Here is a 22,916-nt window from a genome sequence, read left to right as displayed (position 1 = left end):
CACATATATACAATGGACTATTACTCAGCCATATAAAGAAATGAAATTGAGTTATTTGTAGTGAGGTGGATGGACCTAGAGTCAGTCATACAGAGTGAAGCAAGTGAGAAAGAGAAAAACAAATACCGTATGCTAACACATATATATGGAATCTAAAAAAAAAAAGAAAATATGGTTCTGAAGAACCTAGGGGCAGGACAGGAATAAAGATGCAGACGTAGAGAATGGACTTGAGGACATGGGGAGGGGGAAGGGTAAGCTGGGACAAAGTGAGAGAGTGGCATGGACATATATACACTACCAAATGTAAAACAGATAGCTAGTGGGAAGCAGGCGCATAACACAGGGAGATCAGCTCGGTGCTTTGTGACCACCTAGAGGGGTGGGATAGGGAGGGTGGGAGGGAGACGCAAGAGGGAGGAGATATGGGGATATGTGTATAAGTATAGCTGATTCACTTTGTTATACAGCAGAAACTAACACACCATTATAAAGCAATTATAGTCCAATAAAGATGTTAAGAATAAATAAATAAATAAAGTTTAGCTGCTAAGTAAAAGCAAAATAATCCCCCACACCCAAAAAAGCATTTTACATAAAATATGAATGTTTAAGAAAATGAAAAATAATAGCTCACAGAACAACATGTTTAGATTTAGCTCAGAGAAACTCACCACCACTTCTTAAACATGTATCTTAGAAAAGACACATCATAAGACAGTAGATAGTATGAAAATTCATCCAAGGATATGTAAGTTCTTTATTTAAATGCAAGTCAGAAAGAGAAAACAAATATCGTATATTAATGCATACATGTGGAATCTAGAAAAATGGTACAGATGAACCTATTTGTAGGGCAGGAATAAAGACGCAGACGTAGAGAACGGATGTGTGGACACAGCGGGGGTGGGGGAAGGGGAGGGTGGATGAACTGGGAGATTAGGTTTGACATAAATACACTACCATGTGTAAAAAAGACAGCTAGTGGGAACCTGTTGTAGAGCTCAGGGAGCTCAGCTTGGTGCTCTGTGATAATCTAGATGGGTGGGATGGGGGGTGGGAGGGAGGTCCAAGAGGAAGGGGATATATGTATACATATAGCTGATTCACTTCATTGTACAGTAGAAACTAACACAGCATGGTAAATCAATTATAATCCGATTAAAGAAATGTAATTGGTTAATTTCCTAGGCCAAATGTTCATGAGTTATGTCCTCCACATTGACCCCTAATCTTACAATATATTTAATTTGGTACTCCACTGAATAAATTTGTATAAGCTGGCACACAAATGTAAATTGTAAGTAACATAAAGATACAATTTTACTAAGTTACCTCCTCTTTTTTGTTTTCAAGATTACATTTAAGCTCGAGAATTTCATTTCCTTTATCCCTGCCAAGAGCCAGAAGTTCATCAGTTTTGGTCTTCAACTCTGTATTCAGCCAAGTATTCTGATTATGTAACAACTCTTTTTCTTGCTCCAAGCGTTTTTCTCGATACTAAGGAAATCCAAGAAAAAAAGGTTTACAGTTAAATATAATATATGGTTATTCAAAAGATTTTGTGTGTAGCTAAGGTACACAAGCAGAACTTTTACAACAGAAATAAGTATTTGCATGGACTCTTAACAGAAAAGAGAATCAGGTAAGAACAATATGAAACAAACATCATACAAGCAAAACAGTTCAATTAAAACTGTCTTAAAACTTAATTCCCTGATATTAAAAAAATGTAGCTTTTAATTCCTTTATAGATAACTTGCTTATACTTAAAATTTAATTTAGGTGAGTCTTAATCAAAAGTTGTATTTTGTGCATTAGAAATTGTTTGTTTCTCACCTTAACAGAAACCTCAGAAGCTTGAAGTTCATCCAATTTTAACTGAAGCTCACCCTTTGTTGCATTGCTTTCTTTAAGTTTTTCATTTAGACGTTTAACATCCTCTAGAAGGGTCAGAAGAGAATGTGAAAATGACTAATGAATGGTCAGAGGAACCAAACATCAAAAATGCATCTCTAGGAATACAAATATTTATATAAGTAGTTCTCAACTCTTCTACTTTAACTTGTTTCTACCACACTTAATCACAAATTTAAACAAATAGATGATGAAGCCAAATTCATGCATCCAACCAAACATGTAAATTATACTGGCTATCTTATTTTAAATGCAGTATCTAAAGCTAAACATACAACATTAACATTAATTTTCCTCATATTAACCAAAGGTCTATTAAAATTTCACAAATTAGCCATTTCTTAAGTTAAAAAGCAATGATACACATCAAAACCTTACATTCAAAACAGCAGGAATATACATGCTTAATTTTTTTTGTATTCCTTACATGAAGGTTTTTATGAAAAAATTTAATTTTACCTACCCATTAGCTGCTCAAAATCATCAACAAATACTTTGAATTAATTTTTCTGAGAATAGAATAGTTACTAATTGACTATTATTGTACAGTAACGTAAGTATTTGAAAATTCTTCCTTCAGTAGAAATAAAAATTCTGAAAAATCTTACAAAAAGGAACCAAAGGGAACTGGATACCATTAAACTGCTTAAGAGTCACATTCACTTGAATACATCAACTGTATTACATATTATATTCTATGTCTAAATATCTTATATTCTTGCTTCCTAATTCTTTCAGCCTGTGCTTTTAAATATGGGCTCTCCTTTTAGGTTCTTATATTGAGTGCTTGTGGACAGCTTATAGCAGCAAAGGTGTCTGTATAAAACGAAGGAGTTCAAGCCTCTACAACTGAACATCTAAACAGTTTCCAATCTGATACTATAAATAATACATAAACCTTGGTCCAAATTCTTTCAGATGTTTTTCATTTGTGTACTTGTCTATAGACACCTCTTTAAGTGCTCAGAATGATCTAGAGATAAATGAGTAGGAGAAACAACAGGATATTACTCTGAACTGTATTCTGAGCTATGACAAACACCAGCTAATAGAAATGGACTGGGGATTAAATCTTAGCACTGTTAGAAGAGAAAGGAAAGAGTGAAGTTAGAGACTAAGGTCCTTGTTCATACCTGTTAAATATTCAAGTTCTTGAGATAGTCTCTCATTGGTTCTAATTAAGTCTCTTTTCTCAGCTTCTAATTCTTCCTTTGTCCTTGTAAATTGGCTCTGTCATATAAAGGGGTAAGCATAAAACACTTAAATAAGAAAATCAAGTTGATCAAATATATAGAAATGAACATGGAATTGGCACCTTAGTTAACATTAGCAGTGGTTTAAAAATGGTTGGTTTTCTTACTTATGGCTTATACATCAAAATGTTTAAAAACTACCCATAATCTCAACACTTCTGTTCATATTTTGGGTTTTTAAAAATTATTCTTCCTAGACTCACAAAAAAATTTCCCATGTCACTTTTTAATCACTTGGAAGTGTCATATAATTATATAATTACTTCAACAAGCCTTTATAAGAAACTTAACTTACTTCTAATTTTTGCTGTTATAAAATAAAACTTTAATGAATATCACTGCATCTTGGTTCAAATTATTTCTCAAGAAAGATCCCCAGAAACAGAATTATTTAAAACTCTTAATATATTTTGTCAAATTGCTTTGCAGCAAGACAACGGCAATTTATAGGCTTTTCTTTAAGTCATAATTGCCAATCTCAAGCCACTTATGCCAGAAGTGAAGATTATGCTTAAAAAAAAAAAAAAAAGGAGAAAAAAAAAATCAGTGTTAACATGGGGAGGTGAAAAATAATTACGTTGTTGCATTATCTGCATTTTTCTGATTACAAGTGATGTAGAATAATATTTCATATTGCTATTGGCTACTTGTACAGCTTCCTGTCTGGTTTTAAAAACCTTTGCCCATTTCCCCCTTTGAATAATTTTTCTTATAATTTGAAAAGCAGTCATGTATTAAGAATATATATAGTCATATTTTTATTGAGAAAATACTTTCTATGATTTATTTGCTTTTTAATTCTTTTTATGTAGAAAATTTTAAATTTCTATTGGATCAAGTCTATCACTCTTTCCCACTGTAAGTGTCTTCCATATATTAAATATCTTTTAACCTCAAATCAAACACAAATTTTTAAAAAGCAATGGCAAGAGTCTAAAGGTCTATCTGATCAAAGAATCACTGGGTATGACCACTTTATTAAACAAACTGGCCCGCAATTCTTGTAATCATATTCAATCTGTTATTCTTAATCACTACACTAAGGAAATGATTACCAATGTGGATTCACACATATCCCCAACTGTACCACAATACTTGAAATAATGCCTAGGCAATAGTAAGCATTAAATAGATAATTTCTAAAAGAATGGAAGGAAGATAGGTAGGTCAGTGGGTGAGTGGGTGGATAGACAGACAGATGGATCTATGAATATCTACCCTACTTACAGATTTATGGCACTTTACTTATAATGCAAAAAAAAATTTTTTTTAATCATGACTTAAGAGCTACACAGCTAAAAGCAAGTGTTTTTTTATATCAAGAACTTACATATTCTAATAAGTAAAAGGAATATCCAATCAATCATTAAAACATAAAATCCTATTAAGGAATTTATGTATATACATTTTTGTTAGTAGCTTCTCCTAACTGAACATATTTCATCTTCCCACTGACTAAATAACCTATAAGCACAATCAGAACAGAAAACTTCCTCAAGTATCATGTTTACAATTAGCTTTATTCACAGGAATAACTTTTACCTGAATGGCAATATTGCGATCCTGAGCCACTTCAAGTTCTTTGTTTTTCTCAGTTAGCGCCTTCAGTTGACTGTCTGGATAAAAGGAATTTTATGAACACACGTACATAAGCTTAAAATTTGCGATGACAGTTTGTATTCAACGGCCACCCATACACATTTTGAAATTAAGAAACTGAGTTTCAGAAAGGTTGAGCTGCCCAACACTGCGTTCCAAATTCGTGAGTACAACCCAAATTTACTGTATTTCTAGTACAAATTTTTAAATATGCTATCCTGTCTTCAAAATCATATTTGTGATCATTTTAGCCAACATTTTTAGGAAAAAGTATTTGCAATTACCAATTTCCTTATTTTTCAATGACATCTTCTAAGTCAATCATAAAAAAGTGAATTAATTGTATTTGCAAATTTAAAAATTAAGTGAAAAAAGACAAAATCAAGAGAATAAATAATAACATTTAAACTACATGAAATGTATGCAGAGTAAATCACAATAATGGATAACTGTAATTCAGCTGGTTTACCACGTTAAAAAGAGCTATGCTTGATACGGAATTTTCAGTCCCACAATCTCCACTCATAATGGGCTATCTCCCCTATAGTTCCTCTTCTAAACATATCCCAATAATTAGGAAGAGTATACTTTCTGAAACTTTCTTCCACTGAAACACGTCTATGTTATGTGCTGGTAATTTAATGAACAAATACATTATTATTACTTCCAAGTTAAACAATTCGTTTATTAAAAGAAAAACAAAAAACCTGCTAAATTTGTCCAAATTTTCTATGTCGTTTTAATGTTATTTACTGCTTCCAAACTAAAAAAATATAAAAATATAAACTGTACACCCCAGGAAGGCATGTCCATCTAGGTTTATCCCCATCTTCTCCTCCCTCTCCCTTTTCCAGATCTCATAAAAGAAGCTGGGATCACAGTCATTTTCTTGAAATTTTTTAGCACTATTGCTGTACAAACCTTTTTTTTTAATGCCAAGACAAAACTATGTACAGGTGATAAAACAGATGTAGCTACTCAAGTATTCATACCCTCATTACACATGTATACATACCATCATATGTACACGTCACATGTTTTAAAAATGAGATGTGCCAAAATTAGTTGAAAAGGGTTTTGACTCAAACATACAGCCGATGGGCATGGACTTGGTTAAGAAAGAAGACTAATGTTTCAGCCATTCTCTTGATTATTAGCTTCTTGCATTCCCAATGAAATTAAAATCCAGCTATACCTAATAACAAATGTTATGTCCCTACTCTATAAAGATCTTCCTGACATTCGCTTTTTTCTCTGTAAACAAGGCACATAAAAACACATTATCCTCCCAAGAAATGTCAGGACCTTTAAGATCTTGTGTACTTTCTAGGACTTAATGATGTAAGAAAATTAATTAAGAAGAAAAATAGCTGTTCATCTTTCAACGGAATTAGGCCTTAAAGAGGAAATTACATCCTGAGGTTCATAAGTAGTTATAAATATCATAACAAGAGTTAAAACATGAATATAATAATGGAACTAATAAGCTTTAATTTTTCAACAACATAAAAATAATTAAGTCACTCTCTTTACTTTTTCAGTTGGATAATGCTTTAGCTTTTTCAAAATGCTTTCATATATACCTCATTTGACCTGTACAGCTGTTTAAGTAGATAGACAAGTGGTTCTAGCCATTTTATAAACAATAATCAAACACTGTTATGATTTACATATGACATAAGAGTTTGTTTTTTTTTTTAACTTTTTTTTCCCCCCAATTATTAATTTATTTATTTATGGCTGTGTTGGGTCTTCGTTTCTGTGCTAGGGCTTTCTCTAGTTGTGGCAAGCGGGGACCACTCTTCATCGCGGCACGCAGGCCTCTCACTATCACGGCCTCTCTTGTTGCGGAGCACAGGCTCCAGACGCCCAGGCTCAGTAATTGTGGCTCACGGGCCCAGTTGCTCCGCGGCATGTGGGATCTTCCCAGACCCGGGCTCGAACCCGTGTCCCCTGCATTGGCAGGCAGATTCTCAACCACTGCGCCACCAGGGAAGCCCGACATAAGAGTTTTTAATAGCAGTCAGAATTAGAACCCATGCCTCCTGACCATTAAGCCCTGTACTCTTTCAAAGTCTTTACCACTGAATGAAAAAAAATCACACTGAAAGAAAAAAACATAATATTACCAGAAATGAAAACAAGGACAATCAGTATTTTCATATATAGTAAATAAATGTTTCCAAAGCATACAAAGGAGTATCTGAAGATCTCAATACTCCAATATTAGAAAGATATAATTAAATACTTACTGAGCTTCTCCAGCTCAAGCCGCAAGCTTTGGCACTCTCGGGTTTCATTCACAAGTCTCTCCTGACTGTGGGACAGCCTCTTCTCTATCTCAAAGTACTGTTGTTCTACAGATGATCAGAGGAAAAAAAAAAAAAAAAAAATCAAACATACATGTACACACTGTCGATACTGCTACTTATTTTTGATACCCTTGATTTTAAAATTTAAGACATAGTATTGGAACCCACACTCCAAATAAGAGAGAATTTGAATAAAGATAAATAGATTGAGTACAGAAAAGGACTTTAATCCAACATTTCCAACTGACATATGTAAAATGACAAAAGAAAATAAGGCCTGAGAGGGTTTTAACGAATTATTTTTCTGCCTATTCCACAAGATTATGAGATTCTTCAAGGCAGGCAACATGTCTCATTTATCATAGTATTTTCCCCACACATCAGTAGACTTCTTAGCATAAAGCAGACCAAAAAAATATATTTATTAAACGGAGAAAAAATTATTTAGGTTAAAAACTACTTTGCTTTAAAAAGGTTTGTCTTAAGATAGCCAAAATAATGCCTGAACATATAAAATTACTAAATTTATGTAAAACTAAACATGTTAACTTTCCAAAGGAAGCGACTGATAGTGTACTGTTCAGCACATTAGAAGCACATAGAAGACGCTCAATATTTATTGTGTAAATTAACACATAGAATGCAGTGCACTATATTCAGTGTTGGGATTCAGAGAATTAATTTTCAACATCAATTCTGCTTGGTAATTTTATTTATTTTTTTAAAATGAAAACTTCTTCAGAATTTTCAATCCACTTAGCAAAAACCAGTTACCAATCCCGCACCGCCCCCCCCCACCAAAAAAACCTGGTAAACCAAGACACACAACCTGGTAAACCAAGACACACAACAGACGGTTTGTTTTTTACTAATGGTAATTACTATGCTCTTAATCTTTCTTCAACGATATTCAAGTCACCATTGTGAGGAACTCTCTTTTTTTTTTTTTAAATTTAAATTTATTTATTTATTTATTATTTATTTTTGGCTGTGTTGGGTCTTCGTTTCTGTGCGAGGGCTTTCTCTAGTTGCGGCAAGCGGGGGCCACTCTTAATCGCGGTGCGCGGGCCTCTCACTATCGCGGCCTCTATTGTTGCGGAGCACAGGCTCCAGACGCGCAGGCTCAGCAGCCGTGGCGCACGGGTCTAGTTGCTCCGTGGCGCACGGGTCTAGTTGCTCCGTGGCATGTGGGATCTTCTCAGACCAGGGCTCGAACCCGTGTCCCCTGCATTGGCAGGCAGATTCTCAACCACTGCACCACTAGGGAAGCCCTGTGAGGAACTTTCTTATTTGAGGGTCTACTACAGGTATTTATAAGGTCTTAATATATTTTCTATCAAACTCCAACTTTTAGAAAGAAGTCGGATACATTAAACATTTACTGCACGTGCACTGTGTTTCCAGCGCTGTCTTATGCACCTACTCGTTTTTGTGAACACAAAACGCACCAGAGCGAGACAGACTCAGAACAAGTGCAGGAAGTTATCATTAAAGACATAGGCCTTTGAAGGCAGATGACTAGAAAACAGAGCAGAAATTACTATCATTTAACGTGCAACATACAGACAGGGTACTCTAGGCTTAGAAGAGTTAGGAGTCGCAGACCCCTAGCCCGGTGTAAACAGACCCAAATCTTCACAATTTCTGTTTGCCGGACGTTAGGCGTCCCTAAATGAGACCACCCTAATTACAAAGAAAACAGGAACTCAATGTGGATTCACATTTTAAAAACAAACAAACAGGCTCCTTCGTATCAAACTGTGAAGGAAGCAGTTACGAGAAGGCCTATGGTGCCCACGGAGCCGGAGAAGCGATGCTAGCAGTGAAGCCGTGGACTGGGCGAGCTTGCAAGGGGAGGAGACCAGCCATCGCTGGGGTCGCGCCCAGAAACAAGGGCGGGAAGAGCGTCGCACTTACCGCTCTCCACCTTAAATTTCTCGTGCCGCCCCTTGAGGCCATCGATCTCGGACTGCTGGTCAGCAAGGAACTTCTCAAGTTTGTTCTGGACCGACTTAGGCAGCTTGTTCAATTCCGTGCGCTCCAAGACTTGCTGCAACACCGCCGCCATGTCGATCGGGCCGGGGACCGCGGCGGCAGCGGCCGACGGAGCAGAAACGGAGAAGAAAGGCGAAGACCAAGAGGACCCAGAAGCCTGGGCTGCTGCCTCCGCCACCTCGCTCGGTGGCTCGCGCGCGCCCGCCCGACGGAGACTCCCACGGCGGGACCCTGGGAAATCGAGTCCCGCGTTAACCGCTGCACCGGACGCGCCGCAGCGCCCGCGTCCGCAGTGCGCGCGCAACCACCGGAAGCTGTGCACCCTGGGAATACGAGTTCAGAGGCAGCCTCTGACCCCTGTCGTGCACTCCGCTTTCCGGCCCCCTTTTCCACCCGCTTCTAGCCGCCTAGGCTTCTGGGAAACGTAGTTTTTCCCAATCCCTTCCGTGAGCCCAATTCCGCACCACCAAACCCGCTTCCTCCTTTCTCCCCGCCCCCGGCTCTCCTTGCCTGTCGCGCGATCACTTATCCGCGAGGTGGCGCCACATAATACCCGTTAACCTACGTTCCTCCCTGAAGAGGAGGGCGACCTTACCGTCATAGCTCCGGGATGCCATGGGTCGTCCTCTTTGGCGGCTTTTAGACACTGGGCCGCTAGAGGGCATCGGTCCCGGCAGGGCCGGCCGGCAGACGCCGGGCTACCGCCACGCTCTTAATGGCGCCCGGAAGGGGGCGGGGTAGCGACCGCAGTCGCTTTGGCTGAGGCGCTGCGGTGAAAGCAGGGGGCAGCGTGCGTCATCAATCTGAGCCACCTGACTTCAGAGACCCCGAGTGTGGAGTAGGAAGTGAGGTGCGGGAAGTTCGTCGCTTTCTGATGAATTCATTGACTGTGGAATTGGGACCGGAGAGGAATCTGGTCCCTGGAGGCTGGTACTTGCGCTCTAAACACCTTTCTCAGGTGGTCTGACAGTTCGACAGAGTTGTCGGCCACGCGTGCACAGTCTGAGTACAGGTGAGTCAGCCTGAGGGTGGAATCCGTGTGTGTGTGTGTGTGTGTGTGTGTGTGTGATGTGTGTGCACTCGGGCACAGAGAACTGCCTTTTCAAGGAGGACAGAAAGGGATAGAGTAGGAAACATATGGACGGTCACTCCTGTACGACACACTCAAGTCCAGTTGTGAGACTTATCTTACTTAGATTTTTTGGTTTTTTGGTGGCGGAGTTGGTAACAGTGATTTGATAGGAATTTAAGGAGCTCGGTTTATTTTCCAGGAAGAGGATTTTAAAAAACCAAGAGGGGTTTGAGTGTAGCTTTTATTTGTATGTTTTAAGGTAACGTTACAGAAAATGTTGCCTTGTGTTTATATTGTTAAAATTGAAAAACTGTTGGAACAGAAGTTGTTTAACACGTTCCTTCTTAAAAACCACTTCTCATCCTGCCGCCATAACAGAACTACTTGTTTCCAAATTGTAGTTCTGTGACTTCTAAGCTGAATCCGTAGATTATTTCATGTTTGATTACTCTTCTAAAAGAATTTGTTAAATTCTTTATTGAAAATAAAGCATTCCTAATGTCATCCTCCCTACAGTTCCCACAGTAGCGGACCTTTGAGACTAGCAGTAAGGAGCTTAAGGTTGTTTCTTTCCCCCAAAATATTTTATATAAGCACTTTAATTAAGGTTGCTTGTATGTGCAGTACTGTATTATGTCCTAGGGCCACAATATTATCATTATTGATCTACCATTTGGAAAACGCAGATGTTCTGTACTTGGACTTCGAGAATCCTAAAATTAGGTTTTCCGACCTGCTATGATCCAAATTCTTTATTTTGTAGACTAGGAAACCAAAGTCCAGGGAAGTTGAGTGGTCTCAAGTCAGCGTTTGGACAACTTGCAAAGCTTCTGCTGATACACAGCATTTCAGGAAAAATTGAACTGTGTAAGAGAAGATCTACATTTTTATTAGTGTCCTTTATAAAGTATGGTTAGCTACATTTCAAACTTTTGAAGGAGCACTAAAGAAAAAACATATACGACAGTCAACCAGATTTCATAACCCAAAGATTTTCATCTTTCTATTGCATTCAGTTTCTTACACATTAATGTGACTAGTAGATGACACCTTGGAAAAAGTAAGATTAGAAAGTTACATATCATAACCTTGGAGTCACTGTTAACTGCTATTTCTTGTAAGAATTAAGAATTATTTAGGGCAGAAGGAAAAGGAGTAGAATAGCATGATGAAGTAGAAGAAAGTTTAATACACAGAAATGCATACCTTAAGGTGGTAAAAGTGGAAGGCCCTTAACTTTATAGAGGCATTAATGATATAGACAGGCAGTCCTAGACTTCACCAAAAAAAAAAAAGTGCAAACCTGAGAGCTAAGAAGAAATTTAATGCATTTTGAGACAAAACCAAACAGGAACTTTGAAAAAAGACCATCTAATAGGCCATTTCAAACTGGAAGCAATTCTCTGGGCTTTAGTTTTAGAGTAATGTAAATCATTGTGACTGGCAGTTTATTTTACTGATGTCAGATAAGCCACCCCAGCACATCTAGAGTTGCCTGGACTTTGTTGTCCTGAATAAGATTGGAATTTTTTTGCAGGACCTAAGTGACTATTACTGCTATTCAGAATGCTGCAACTGTGTTTCTTCAGTCTCTCTGTGGCTATTTTATAGCTTTTTGGAATCATGTCTTTACATTTGTTTCTCCCACACTGAATGTGAACTCCTTGAGATCATCATTTATTATTTCCTACCTCTTTTATTCAGCATCTTTGATTTTAAGCTACAGAAACTCAAATCAAAGGAGCATGAGCCAGTAAGAGGAATATGCTGATTTTCATCCCCAAACTGGCGAGAGGGCAGAACAGGAGTCCCCCTTAGTGAAAGTTTAATTGAGAGACTGGGTATGACTCCTTAGTATGAGCACAGTATTTAAGAATACTATTTAAGAAATGGATTTTAGAGCCAGACTGCCTGAAGTTAAATCCTACCTTTGCCACTTACCAGCTTTGTCACTTGGGCAAGTTATGTTACCTTTTTTCGTTTCAGTTTCTAAATCTATAAAACAAGGGTGTATATATATCCCCTACCTCATGGGGGTTTTTCTGAATATTAAATGTTACCATATGTTAAGTACTTAGAACAATGCCTTACACAAAATGGAAGCGCTACAAATGTTTGTTATTACTGTATTGCTATTTGTCTACTTCCATCATTCCAGTTGTACTCTGAGTTCCTCAAGGGCAGAGGCCAAGTATTATTCATCTTCGTGCCATCCCACTTGGCACAATTTCTTGTACATAGTGGTTCTTTATAGTGTGCTTACTGAATACATGAATTTGATTCCCTTTACCTCCCATTGAGCAACTCAGAAATTATCATCTTTTCTGTTTTAGAAATGAGTACAGTGAGGCTCAGCAGTAAATTACCAAAGATGATACAACTAAGGAGTAATAGATCTGAATGAGAAATCAGGTGTGTTGGCTACTGGTAGTTTCGTGTTCTCTTCTTTATCTGAGGTATGGGAGTAGGTTTTATCGCTCATGTCAACTCTGGTTGATTGGTAGTCATTTCCTGTAACACTCTGTTGAGAGTTCTGAAGCTACATTCAAACTTTGCAAGAAAGAATACCCTATTGAATAAGCAATCACTGTAAGGTATGGGGTAGTATCAGGGTAGTACAACTTCTCTCTTTATACTACCCCCATGAGGAAAACATTGCAAATTATATTTTTTGCCTAAAAATGCTCTCTATTTTTTCTTGTAATTTAGGAGGTTGAATTAGTTCTTAATAATGGGAAGAACCTACATTGTAGAAGAGACTGTCGGCCAGTATCTTTCAAACATCAGTCTCCAAGGAAAAGCTTTTGTCTCTGGTCTTTTAATAGGACAGGTATGTATCTTTTCCTATGCATTTACTGATAAAGCAAATTTGTTGATTTAAAGTTAAAATATGCTATTTAACAATAAATTCAAGTTAGGGGATGGAGGGATGGAATGCAGAAGAAGAATGTAGCCCAGGTTTGCCCAAGTCAGAACACATTCCCTTTTGACAATGTAAAAGTAACTTATAAGGTAGAAACTGCAAAATTAGAATTCTACTGACCAGATTATTCACGTTTTATTGTCTTTCCAAAGTGATTTTTGCACCCCTTTAATCTTTAATTCCGGTTTGTCCAATTCTTTACAAAGGTAGCTTTTTACAATTTTATTTCTAGTTTGTCTTATTTCAGACTTGTGGCAAATATAGGTCATATATTTTATTGTATATTATCATACCCATTTATTGATTTTTTTTTTAATATTGATTCAGTGGAGATTGAGGGAAAGGGACTGGGAGAAATTTGGAAATTACACAAATTTTATTTCCCTCTTAGAGTTAAGGCTCAAAAATCAAACCAAAATGGAACGGATATTTGGAGAGTTACTTTAAAAAGCATAAGCACCCACTGATTTATTATAATTGAAGGAAGAATGTGTTAATCAGGGGCTTCCCTGGTGGCGCAGTGTTTGAGAATCTGCCTGCCAATGCAGGGGACACGGGATCGAGCCCTGGTCTGGGAGGATCCCACATGCCGCAGAGCAACTAGGCCCGTGAGCCACAACTACTGAGCCTGCGCGCCTGGAGCCTGTGTTCCGCAACAAGAGAGGCCACGATAGTGAGAGGCCCGCGCACCGCGATGAAGAGTGGCCCCCACTTGCCACAGCTGGAGAAAGCCCTCGCACAGAAACGAAGACCCAACACAGCCATAAAATAAAAATAAATAAATAAGCAAATATGGTTAAGAAAAATATATTAAAAAAAAAAAAAGAATGTGTTAATCAGCAGGGAGGACTTGTCAGCAGTACACAGAAATGAAAAAAGGAGAGTTACACAAACTGGCTACATACATCTAAACACTATTTGGGGGAGAGTATACTCTGGTCCAAAGATTAATTTTGAGGCCTAATAGCAAATAAAACCCTACTGGGGGCAGTTTTCTTTCTGGATATTTTAACATGATGCCTTAGAACCTTCAAATTGGATAATTAACTTGTTCTGATTCTATCCACATTCCCAAGCTACTTTCTCTTATAATTTGATGCCCTATGTTGCCTACTTATAAAGAATGCACCATGCAGAGGACTTGCATGTTCACATCCCTTCATGGTATTCTAGTTTTAGCATCATTCTGAATGATCTTAGGTAATGTCAGCGTAGCCCTGAGAGACAGGTACATTCTCAGAGTTTTCACAAATCCAATTTCTTAACTTGTAAGACAGAGGGCAGACCCTGCACTGTTCACCCAGGTAATACCACCCTCTGAGGCTTCTCATTAGACAGCCAGATGACCTCTCCTGGCAACAATCTGAACTTCTTTTAGATTCAGGTTACTTAACATCTAGTATGGGGTTCTTTTTGCTAGGAACAGAAGTGATCAGTAAAGGTGAAAGGTCAGGGAGAAATACCCTCTTCCAAACTTGCCTTACAGCACATAGGCTGTTTCTAGAGCTCAGCAAAACCACCATCTTACGTATAAGTCTCCCACAATTTAGGGAGAATTCCAATCTCTCTTCATGCTGCCTTTTCATTCCTTTCAGTATTCTACATGCTTCTTCTTTCTCTTTGTTCCAGGATTCATCACTTTTCTTTCCTTCCGCTCAAGCTTTCAGGCTTGCCTGTCTCCTACTCCCAGGGTCAGTTTCTTTTTCTTTTCAAAATCATAGATTTTATGAAAAGAAAGAGCTTTCTTAATCAGCACCTACCTTTTCCTTGTGTGCATTTCAACGTAACTTTCTGGAAATAACTTTTATTGAAATAATTTCTCTTCCTTTATTTTCTGTTCCAGGATGACACTAACAATTAGAATTTCAGGTCATGTGTGAGGATAACATCATGCTAACTTGTATTTTTACTCTTTCTTTATAGGAAATTTTCACTGTAATGAGACTGAGCTATTAAGTTTTCCCTAAATTTATCTTTAGGTTTCCCACTTATGGTTAGCATTTAATTGCTATTAAAACTGAGGAACATAAATCTAATATCACTTCACCTTTGTTTTTCTGTGGACACACATGAACAAGTTCCCCACTATCATTGTTTTTATGAAAGTAAGATGCACAAGGTCATTTGTTGCTTTATTTTATTGGGTTTTTATATTTGTTGAACTGTCTAATCTGTTCCAGTAAGCCATTTTTAAGGACCACTGCATGATTCACATTCAGGTTGCCCAAATAAATAAGGAGCTGGTATTAAATATATTAAAAGATAAATAACATGTGAGGAAAATGTTGTAAGGGTATCCATGAAAATTGTTTTCTCTGTAGATTCTGGTATAATACAGGTATTAACAATTTAAGCTGCTATAAATATTGCTCAGTTTTTGCATGTCATAAGGGCTTTGCATTCCTCAGTCAGTTATCACCCTAATAAGCTTTTCTAATTTGTTTTTAAGTGTTCTTCACAAAAGGATTACGTGATTCTTGCCACTAGAACGCCACCCAAAGAGGAACAAGATGAGAGCTCCAAACATTCCAAAGCTAAGTTGGATAACTTGGATGAAGAATGGGCCACAGAACATGCCAACCAGGTCATCATGTTTGTTTCTTTATATAGTTAAGTTTGTGTTTATTGACTAACAAAATAAAAGTACCTTATCCTCAGGTTACTAGACTAGGATTTCAGAGTACTCATTCTTAAGTTTTCAAAACTTGGGTAGTATATCAAAAATAGAAGTATTTTCCGCTATGTTTCATCCATGATTATATTTTTTATTTATTGATTACTTGCATCTAGTTTTTAAAAAAGCATTTTCTTACTTGAAGTTAAGTAATCCACCCAAGATTAGTGTAATAGGTAGTGAAACTGGGATTTGAACCCAGGCGGTGTGACTTGAAAGCCTTTGATCTTGTACACTATGCTTTTCCATTGTTAACTTTTATCTGTTGTGTTTTTTAACCTATATCCTGTTATTGGTCATTTACCTTATTTCCAATTTTTCCTTATTTTAAAATAATACTAGTTATTGGTAACATTGTTGCTGGTCAGATTGTTTTAAAGACTTAAACCAGGTACTGAGGAAATAAAATGATGGTTAAATTTTTCTTTAATGTCCTTAGAATTTATATTTTAAGCAAAGTGAAAGACATTATTACCAAAACAAATTGTAAGGGAAGTGAATAAAAATAGGACAGTACTATAGGAATATAGAGTGGGGAATGATTAAATATCTGTCAAAAGTTGGATTCAAACAGCTTCACAGAAGGCTCTGAACTTGAAAGATGAATAGGACTTTGCTAGTAGAAGTCAGGGAGCACATTGAATGCACAAAGGACAGTGGATAAATGACCCAAAGGCATGAAATTTAAAGGTATGTTAGAAGAGCACGCAATTGGGTATAATTGAAGCATGGTGTATATAAAAGAATGCTTTTAGACATAAGACTGTATGGGGCCAGTTTATGGATGGTTTTGAAGTGTCATTATAGGAAGGAAGGAGTTCTTTTGGAGCCAGTAGCTCTATGGTAGACTTTCAGAGCTCCCTATTTTGAGAAGGATTGAGAAATAATCCTGCCAATAATTGAGGAAGTAATTGCAGTGCCTTGGTACAGTGTAAATGGAGAGTAGAGGGATTGGAGAGAGAGAGAGCAGAAAATATACAGTTACAGTAATAGTTCAAAAAAAGGTGACGTGAGCTAGTGACTAGACTCTAAGCTTCCTGAGGACAGAGTCACGGCTGTTTTGTTTATGGCCGTATCCTTAGTGCCAAGCATAGTGTTCCCATGGTTTATGATGAGAACTCCAAAATATTGGATAAGTGAATGGATAAATAAGCAAACTAAAGCAGTGGGCTAAAACTTCATTGCCAAAACATTTCAGAGAAAGAGCTAGTATTAAGATGATTCAGTGACCAAGTAGATTGGCAGTAAAAAGAGATTGTGAGAGAGTTGCTAAAGATTATTGAGATTTTTTTTTTAGCCTGGGTCTAGGAAGATGGCGTTGCCATTACACGAAGAGGAAACAGATTTGGGGTGAGTCAGAGGGAATGATGAGTAAATTCACTTAAAAGTAGTTATTGAATGGATTATATCATCCAATAAAGTATGTTAAAGTAAGGTAAAAATAAAATTATTTCCTTCTCCAATTATATTTAAACCTTCAAACACACACACATGTTTATCTGCATTTGTGATGGGGGGTAGTATGTAATTATATTTTTGAAAAATGCAATAAATATTTAATACCAACTTCTAATGAAATATTAAATATTTTAAACTTAAATTTCCAATGGTTTGTAAATAACTTTCTATTCTAATTTTGCTTTTGGCCTTCTGTAAAATTACATACCTATATCTATATCTGTGTCTAGTCTATATACATCTATACACACAAACATAAAATTTATGTAGTAAAATAGATAATCTTGTTGCCTCTAGAAAGAAATGGTTAATTTTATTTGTTGATGATTTTGAAAAGATGTGCAAGTTCCCCATGCTAAGTATGAAAACTTTATTCCTTATTTATGTATGTCAAGCTTGTGTCACTGTAGTAATAAGAATTTATGAAATCAGAGGGAACCACCACCAGACATAATGTTGATATATTAGGGGTTAGACCATGGTATCTAATTTTCTGAAGACTTAACTTTGTGATCAGTTTGCTCATACATTAAGTACATAAAAGGTAACCAGAGCACTATGAGTATAGATGGTAGAAAGGAATACATGTGGCACTAAGAACTAGCCACAATGATGTGGAAGGAAAATCACAGGTATTATGCAGGACAAACTGGTAGGATGTGTCAAAATCCTTAAAAATATGTATGACCCTTTAACCTAGTTATCCACCTCAGGAGATTTATTATAAGCAAATAATCCTGTGAACACAGAAACTTGCTAGGATTTTTAACCAATATTATGTTAAGGTACAGAAAAGTTGGAAATAATATAAATGCCCAATATCAATAAGAAGGCTTTAAAAATTGAGGTAAATCTAAACAATAGGAAACAATGGAGTCTCCAGGTGGACTCCCTCTGCCCAAATCCCAGACTCTGCTGAATATTATAGGGATACAAAGGTGGTTGAGAATTAACTTCTTCCATTAAGGAGCTCCCAGATCAACTAGTAAGGTTCAGACATAACAGTAGTACACGTTCACGTGATAAGCTCCATGGGAAAACTACACTGAGGTCCTGCAGGAGTTTGGAGATCAAAGGATCAGGGAAGGCAGCTTCCTCAAGCTGACTTCGAGGTATTCAGTAGAGTTCAGACATGTAGACGTGTAAGAGAAAGTCTTTTCAGGCTGAGTGAGCAGCCTGAGTAAAGGTATAGAGTTAGAAAGCCTAGCCATATATGTGGAGAACAGTGAGAAGTTTGTGATTGATGCTTGAATATTTCATGGGCAGTAGTATCAAATGAGGCTCTGAATATCAGATCAGCCAGATTTTAGAGAGTCTGCAATACCAGTCTAAGGTAAAAATTTGTATTTTATTTAGCTGATAGTGGAAGCCATTGAAAAATTTAGGAGATATTTTAGTTTTCGATCTTAGGAGAAAGGAGTTTACTTATTGATGTAGCTAAAGAGTGTCATTATTAAATGGTTTTATTTATAAAGTCGTTTTAAGGTAAAAAGTTAAGAACACTCTAGGAAGATTGTGTGCGTAATAACACCCCATTCATCTTGGTTTTCATCCATTTTGGCTGCATTGGGTCTTTGTTGCTGTGCACGGGCTTTCTCTAGTTGCGGCGAGCGGGGGCTACACTTCGTTGTGGTGCGCAGGCGTCTCATTGCGGTGGCTTCTCTTGTTGCGGAGCACGGGCTCTAGGCGCGCGGGCTTCAGTAGTTGTGGCACGCGGGCTCAGTAGTTGTGGCTTGTAGGCTCTAGAGCGCAGGCTCAGTAGTAGTGGCGCACAGGCTTAGTAGCTCCGTGGCATGTGGGATCTTCCCAGACCAGGGCTCGAACCCGTGTCCCCTGAATTGGCAGGCGGATTCTTAACCATTGTGCCACCGGGGAAGTCCCCATTTCTTAATATTTTAACCAGTTTTTTCAAAGCCCCTACCTCAATGCTTTGCATATAGTTGGTACTAGGTAGGCATTTGCTGATTTAATATTTAGCTTCTCAAACACAAAAGATTGCATATGATGTCAAATGCTTTTGTTAGCTAATACTATATTTCTGTTTTTAGGTATCCAGAATGCTACCAGGGGGACTTTTAGTTCTTGGAGTATTTATTATTACAACTTTAGAAATGGGAAATGAATTTCAAAATATCCTACATAGAGTAAGTCTGAAATATCAAAAATTCTTAAAGTTATATCTTAATTGATTATACTTGTATACAGTGATCCTAGGCATATTTAGATTAATTCTCTATGCTGGGATTATGTTGAAACAGCTTTTTCCACCCGATTGCTTGGTATCTTGAGTGTAATACATGTCAGTATTTATATTTTCAACCAAAGCTACATATTTTTAAAATAGTCGTTATTTTAAAGATAATTTTTTACTATTGTGAAACAAGTTATGATGGTTTAACGATTTTTCTTGTGCAGTAGCAGTATTCTGCTAGACCTTCCGTTTGGTTCCAAGTGATTGCTGTAATGTGAAATTAATAGGTTTTGCAATTCTTCACCTCTTCAATTCTCTCAGGATCCTGAGAGTAAAATATAAAATAACAACAGTCGGATACTTATTCTTTATTTCTGGACCAAGTATCTATTATGAATCCCCTGCTTTTTGTTTAATTCCTATGTCAGTCATTTGGGTAACATGGTTTACAAGTAAATGTGAGGGTCCACAAGCTGTTTCCCCTTAAGCCCAACCCTAAAGCAAACTCTGTGCAGCCAGTTTTCATCTCTTTTAGTACTCAAGATCCAAATAAGCCTTCAAAAGGTATTTTCCACCCCAAGAGAGAAGGAGACCTCATTATCTTGAGAAGTGCAAAACCCCACAGAATCCCCCCAAACCTTTTTCTAGTAAAAAAGTGTACAGCTAAGAATCCAGGTGCTACAGATTCTTCCAGTTTTGTAACATTCTCTCCCATCAAATATCCCACCTTCAAACCTTTGATATTTGTACTTATGTGGAGGTAAAGGAAGAAAATGGTGATAATCCCTCCCCTGGCAAGTTATTCAACCTTCTGCCATTTTTACCATTTTAAATAAATGTACCTCTTTCACAATCGTTCATCCTATTTGGCATTTTGAAATGTAATCTATATCCATGCGTATTTGATAGCATTGGCTGTGCATCCTCTTGTGGTTGGGTTAAATGTGGGCTCAGCGCTAGAGAGATACAGTAGATCCTCCTTCCTCTTGCTTTTTGTATCTCTTTTGTTTCTAAGAAGCATGTAAGATTTTAGAAATGCCCTATTTCAGAAATTGTAGCGTTTTAATGATCTAACTTTGTTTCCGTTGACCTGCATTGAGAGACAATATATGAAGTAACCTTATAAAACTTGTCACTGTCTCCCATAAGGTCATTGCTAAGAACTTTGTTTGTTATATTACATAATATTGTCTTTGAAGACATTTCTTTTGATACAATTATTAAGAAAGTTATGCCTCTTCTGATCAATTGTTTAGCTTCTGGACCGTGCGAATTAGGGAACTGATTGGGTTTCTCTGTGCACATTATTTTTAGAAAGCTTAGAGCCAAATTTATGAACCCTCTCCCCATATCAAGTATGCATTTTTATAATTCTTACATGTGGCATAGATTTTTGTCACTATTTCTGATTTTTTTTCACTTAGAATTTATGTTATTACTATATTTTATGTGCCCTTATGTATTACCTTACATCTTTTGTGACATTTAAATAAGAAATGCCAAATGGGTGACACGCTCCATTTTTATAGGTTAAAAATCACTTGTCACTTCTCATTCTACTTGAAGTCTTTATTCTGTACTTCACTTAAATGTTAGTTGCCCAAAATCATGTTCAGTTGATCGTTAATGACAGTGAATTATATTTTTTTATTTAATACCTAATTTTTGTATATCCCTAAAAATGGTATCTAAATGGTTAATAATCAGTTTCACTCTTTCTTTTGAGAAAAAGGAAATTTAACGATAGCATCGTGGAATTTTAAAGCTAGATAGGTGCTTAAGGATATTATAATTGTCTTTTTCTGCACTCTCTTATTTTATTTTGCATTCAGTTGATGTGTTTTCCTCTCTTTCAGCTAGTATTTGCCGTGGAAAAATCTATGAGTAAAAAGAGACTGTGGAATTTCACAGACGAGGAGGTCTCGGAACGAGTGACACTTCACTTTTGCTCTTCTACAAAAAAGTATCTTTTATTTAGGTGTTTATGTTCTAAAGTATATGATACCAAAATAATGTTCCTGCAGGTTTTTTCCCCAAACATTTATTTAAGTCATCATTTAAAAAATAGGCTTAGTTTGTACATTTTTCTGTAAATAACACATAATTCGGACTGCCAATAATAATGGCAAGAATGGTTGTTAATCATGTGTCAGGGTTGTAAAGAGTTTGAGAGAGGTGGCAAGGACTGGGCATTCTGAACTCTTTCCCAGCTCTCCACCCCTGTACATTAAAATACACTAGGGCCCCTACAGAAAGGCACAGCTTAGGCAAAGTAATGCTTTTATTTTGTTTACCTCCAGTTCCTATAGATAAAATGTTCAATGCAAAGCACAGGTGCACCGAGCTGGCAATTCTTATATCTTTGGCCAAGATCAAGTGACACTAAAAGCCAATTATAGGGCCTTCTTAGCTTCTTTCCTTTACATATTACCAGGGCAAGTACCTCCCAAGCATGAGGCAGCCTCACCAAGGGAGTGAAGCAATGCAAGGGCCCAATAAATTAGGACCTGCAAAAAGACAAAATTCAAAAAGGGATCATTCCTGTAGAAGGTGGGCTGTTAACTCCTTTGGTATTTAACTAGAAAGTTTCATGTACAGACCCTTTGACCCAATAAACATTCCCAGGCTTGACTTCATTCAAAACAGCACTCCTATTTGTTAAAAAGGGTCTGTATTTGAGGACAGTTTTGTAAGAGCTATCATTCTGTTCATTGTGATTAGCAGGATTTATAAGCAGTAGGAAATAGTTTAAAGTACCACAAGTATTATAGTCAGAGGAATTTATATATATATAAGTATATGTATTTACACAAACATATACATACATATATATGTGTATACATATCTTTAAGTGTCATGCCATGAAGTGGTATGATTTTGTAAAAACTCTTGGATGCATATACTTTATTTTTATTTTTTGACGGTTTATTTTCTTTTGATTATCAAGAATTGCTTTCTTATTTTTTATTTTTTGGTTATTTCTATCCTTAATTAATAAAGAATATTTTGTCGAACTTATGATATCCACAATCCAAAGGTAAGAAAAACTGCTCCTTAAAGATTTTTCTGTGTTGCAAACTATTTTTAAATAAAATTCAATTTTTAGTTTTAATAATTTTCAGTGCTATCTCTTACTATTAATGTCCACAACCACCTGTAGTTTTTTATTTTGAAATATGATTAATTTCACTACAGACAAGGACAATTTATGTTTTTTTTTTTATTGTTAAAATATTTTTGTTAAGCTGTCCCTACCTTGTTTATGTGTCTGGTATTATATTTGAGAGGCTAGCAGTAAAAGTGTCTAGGCTTGTGGGAGCCACAGTGCCCAGTAAACAAGCTGTCTGTACTCAGCAGAATCCAGACTGACATTTTGCCAAGGTGTCTAAAAAGCAATGTGAGGGAGTTCCCTGGTGGTCCAGTGGTTAAGACTCTATGCTTCTACTGCAGGGGGGCACGGGTTCGATCCCTGGTGGGGGAACTAAGATCCCACAGGCCATGCAGTGTGGCCAAAAAAAAAAA

General features: G+C 36.9%; 2 protein-coding genes across 3 annotated transcripts in view; one reads left to right on the top strand and one right to left on the bottom strand.

The window, feature by feature from the left end:
* Nucleotides 1-9,778, bottom strand: part of TPR (translocated promoter region, nuclear basket protein) — a 65,205-nt gene extending 55,427 nt beyond the window's left edge. For both annotated transcript variants that reach the window (XM_061187520.1, XM_061187521.1), the window contains exons 1-7: nt 9,672-9,778; nt 8,999-9,307; nt 7,022-7,126; nt 4,713-4,786; nt 3,051-3,147; nt 1,840-1,943; nt 1,336-1,500 (exon numbers count right to left, since the gene is read on the bottom strand). In XM_061187520.1, coding sequence (XP_061043503.1) covers nt 1,336-1,500; nt 1,840-1,943; nt 3,051-3,147; nt 4,713-4,786; nt 7,022-7,126; nt 8,999-9,307; nt 9,672-9,741 — 924 coding nt within the window. In that variant the 5' untranslated portion in view covers nt 9,742-9,778. The remainder of the gene's footprint in view (nt 1-1,335; nt 1,501-1,839; nt 1,944-3,050; nt 3,148-4,712; nt 4,787-7,021; nt 7,127-8,998; nt 9,308-9,671) is intronic.
* Nucleotides 9,779-9,834: 56 nt separating this feature from the next.
* Nucleotides 9,835-22,916, top strand: part of ODR4 (odr-4 GPCR localization factor homolog) — a 39,298-nt gene continuing 26,216 nt past the window's right edge. The window contains exons 1-6 of the mRNA XM_061185613.1: nt 9,835-10,088; nt 12,858-12,978; nt 15,521-15,655; nt 19,252-19,347; nt 21,251-21,357; nt 22,395-22,431. Coding sequence (XP_061041596.1) covers nt 12,880-12,978; nt 15,521-15,655; nt 19,252-19,347; nt 21,251-21,357; nt 22,395-22,431 — 474 coding nt within the window. The 5' untranslated portion in view covers nt 9,835-10,088; nt 12,858-12,879. The remainder of the gene's footprint in view (nt 10,089-12,857; nt 12,979-15,520; nt 15,656-19,251; nt 19,348-21,250; nt 21,358-22,394; nt 22,432-22,916) is intronic.

The sequence above is a fragment of the Eubalaena glacialis genome, chromosome 3 (assembly GCF_028564815.1).
Source record: "Eubalaena glacialis isolate mEubGla1 chromosome 3, mEubGla1.1.hap2.+ XY, whole genome shotgun sequence".
In the NCBI taxonomy this organism is placed as follows: domain Eukaryota; kingdom Metazoa; phylum Chordata; class Mammalia; order Artiodactyla; family Balaenidae; genus Eubalaena; species Eubalaena glacialis.
This window is presented reverse-complemented; position numbering and strand designations above follow the sequence as displayed.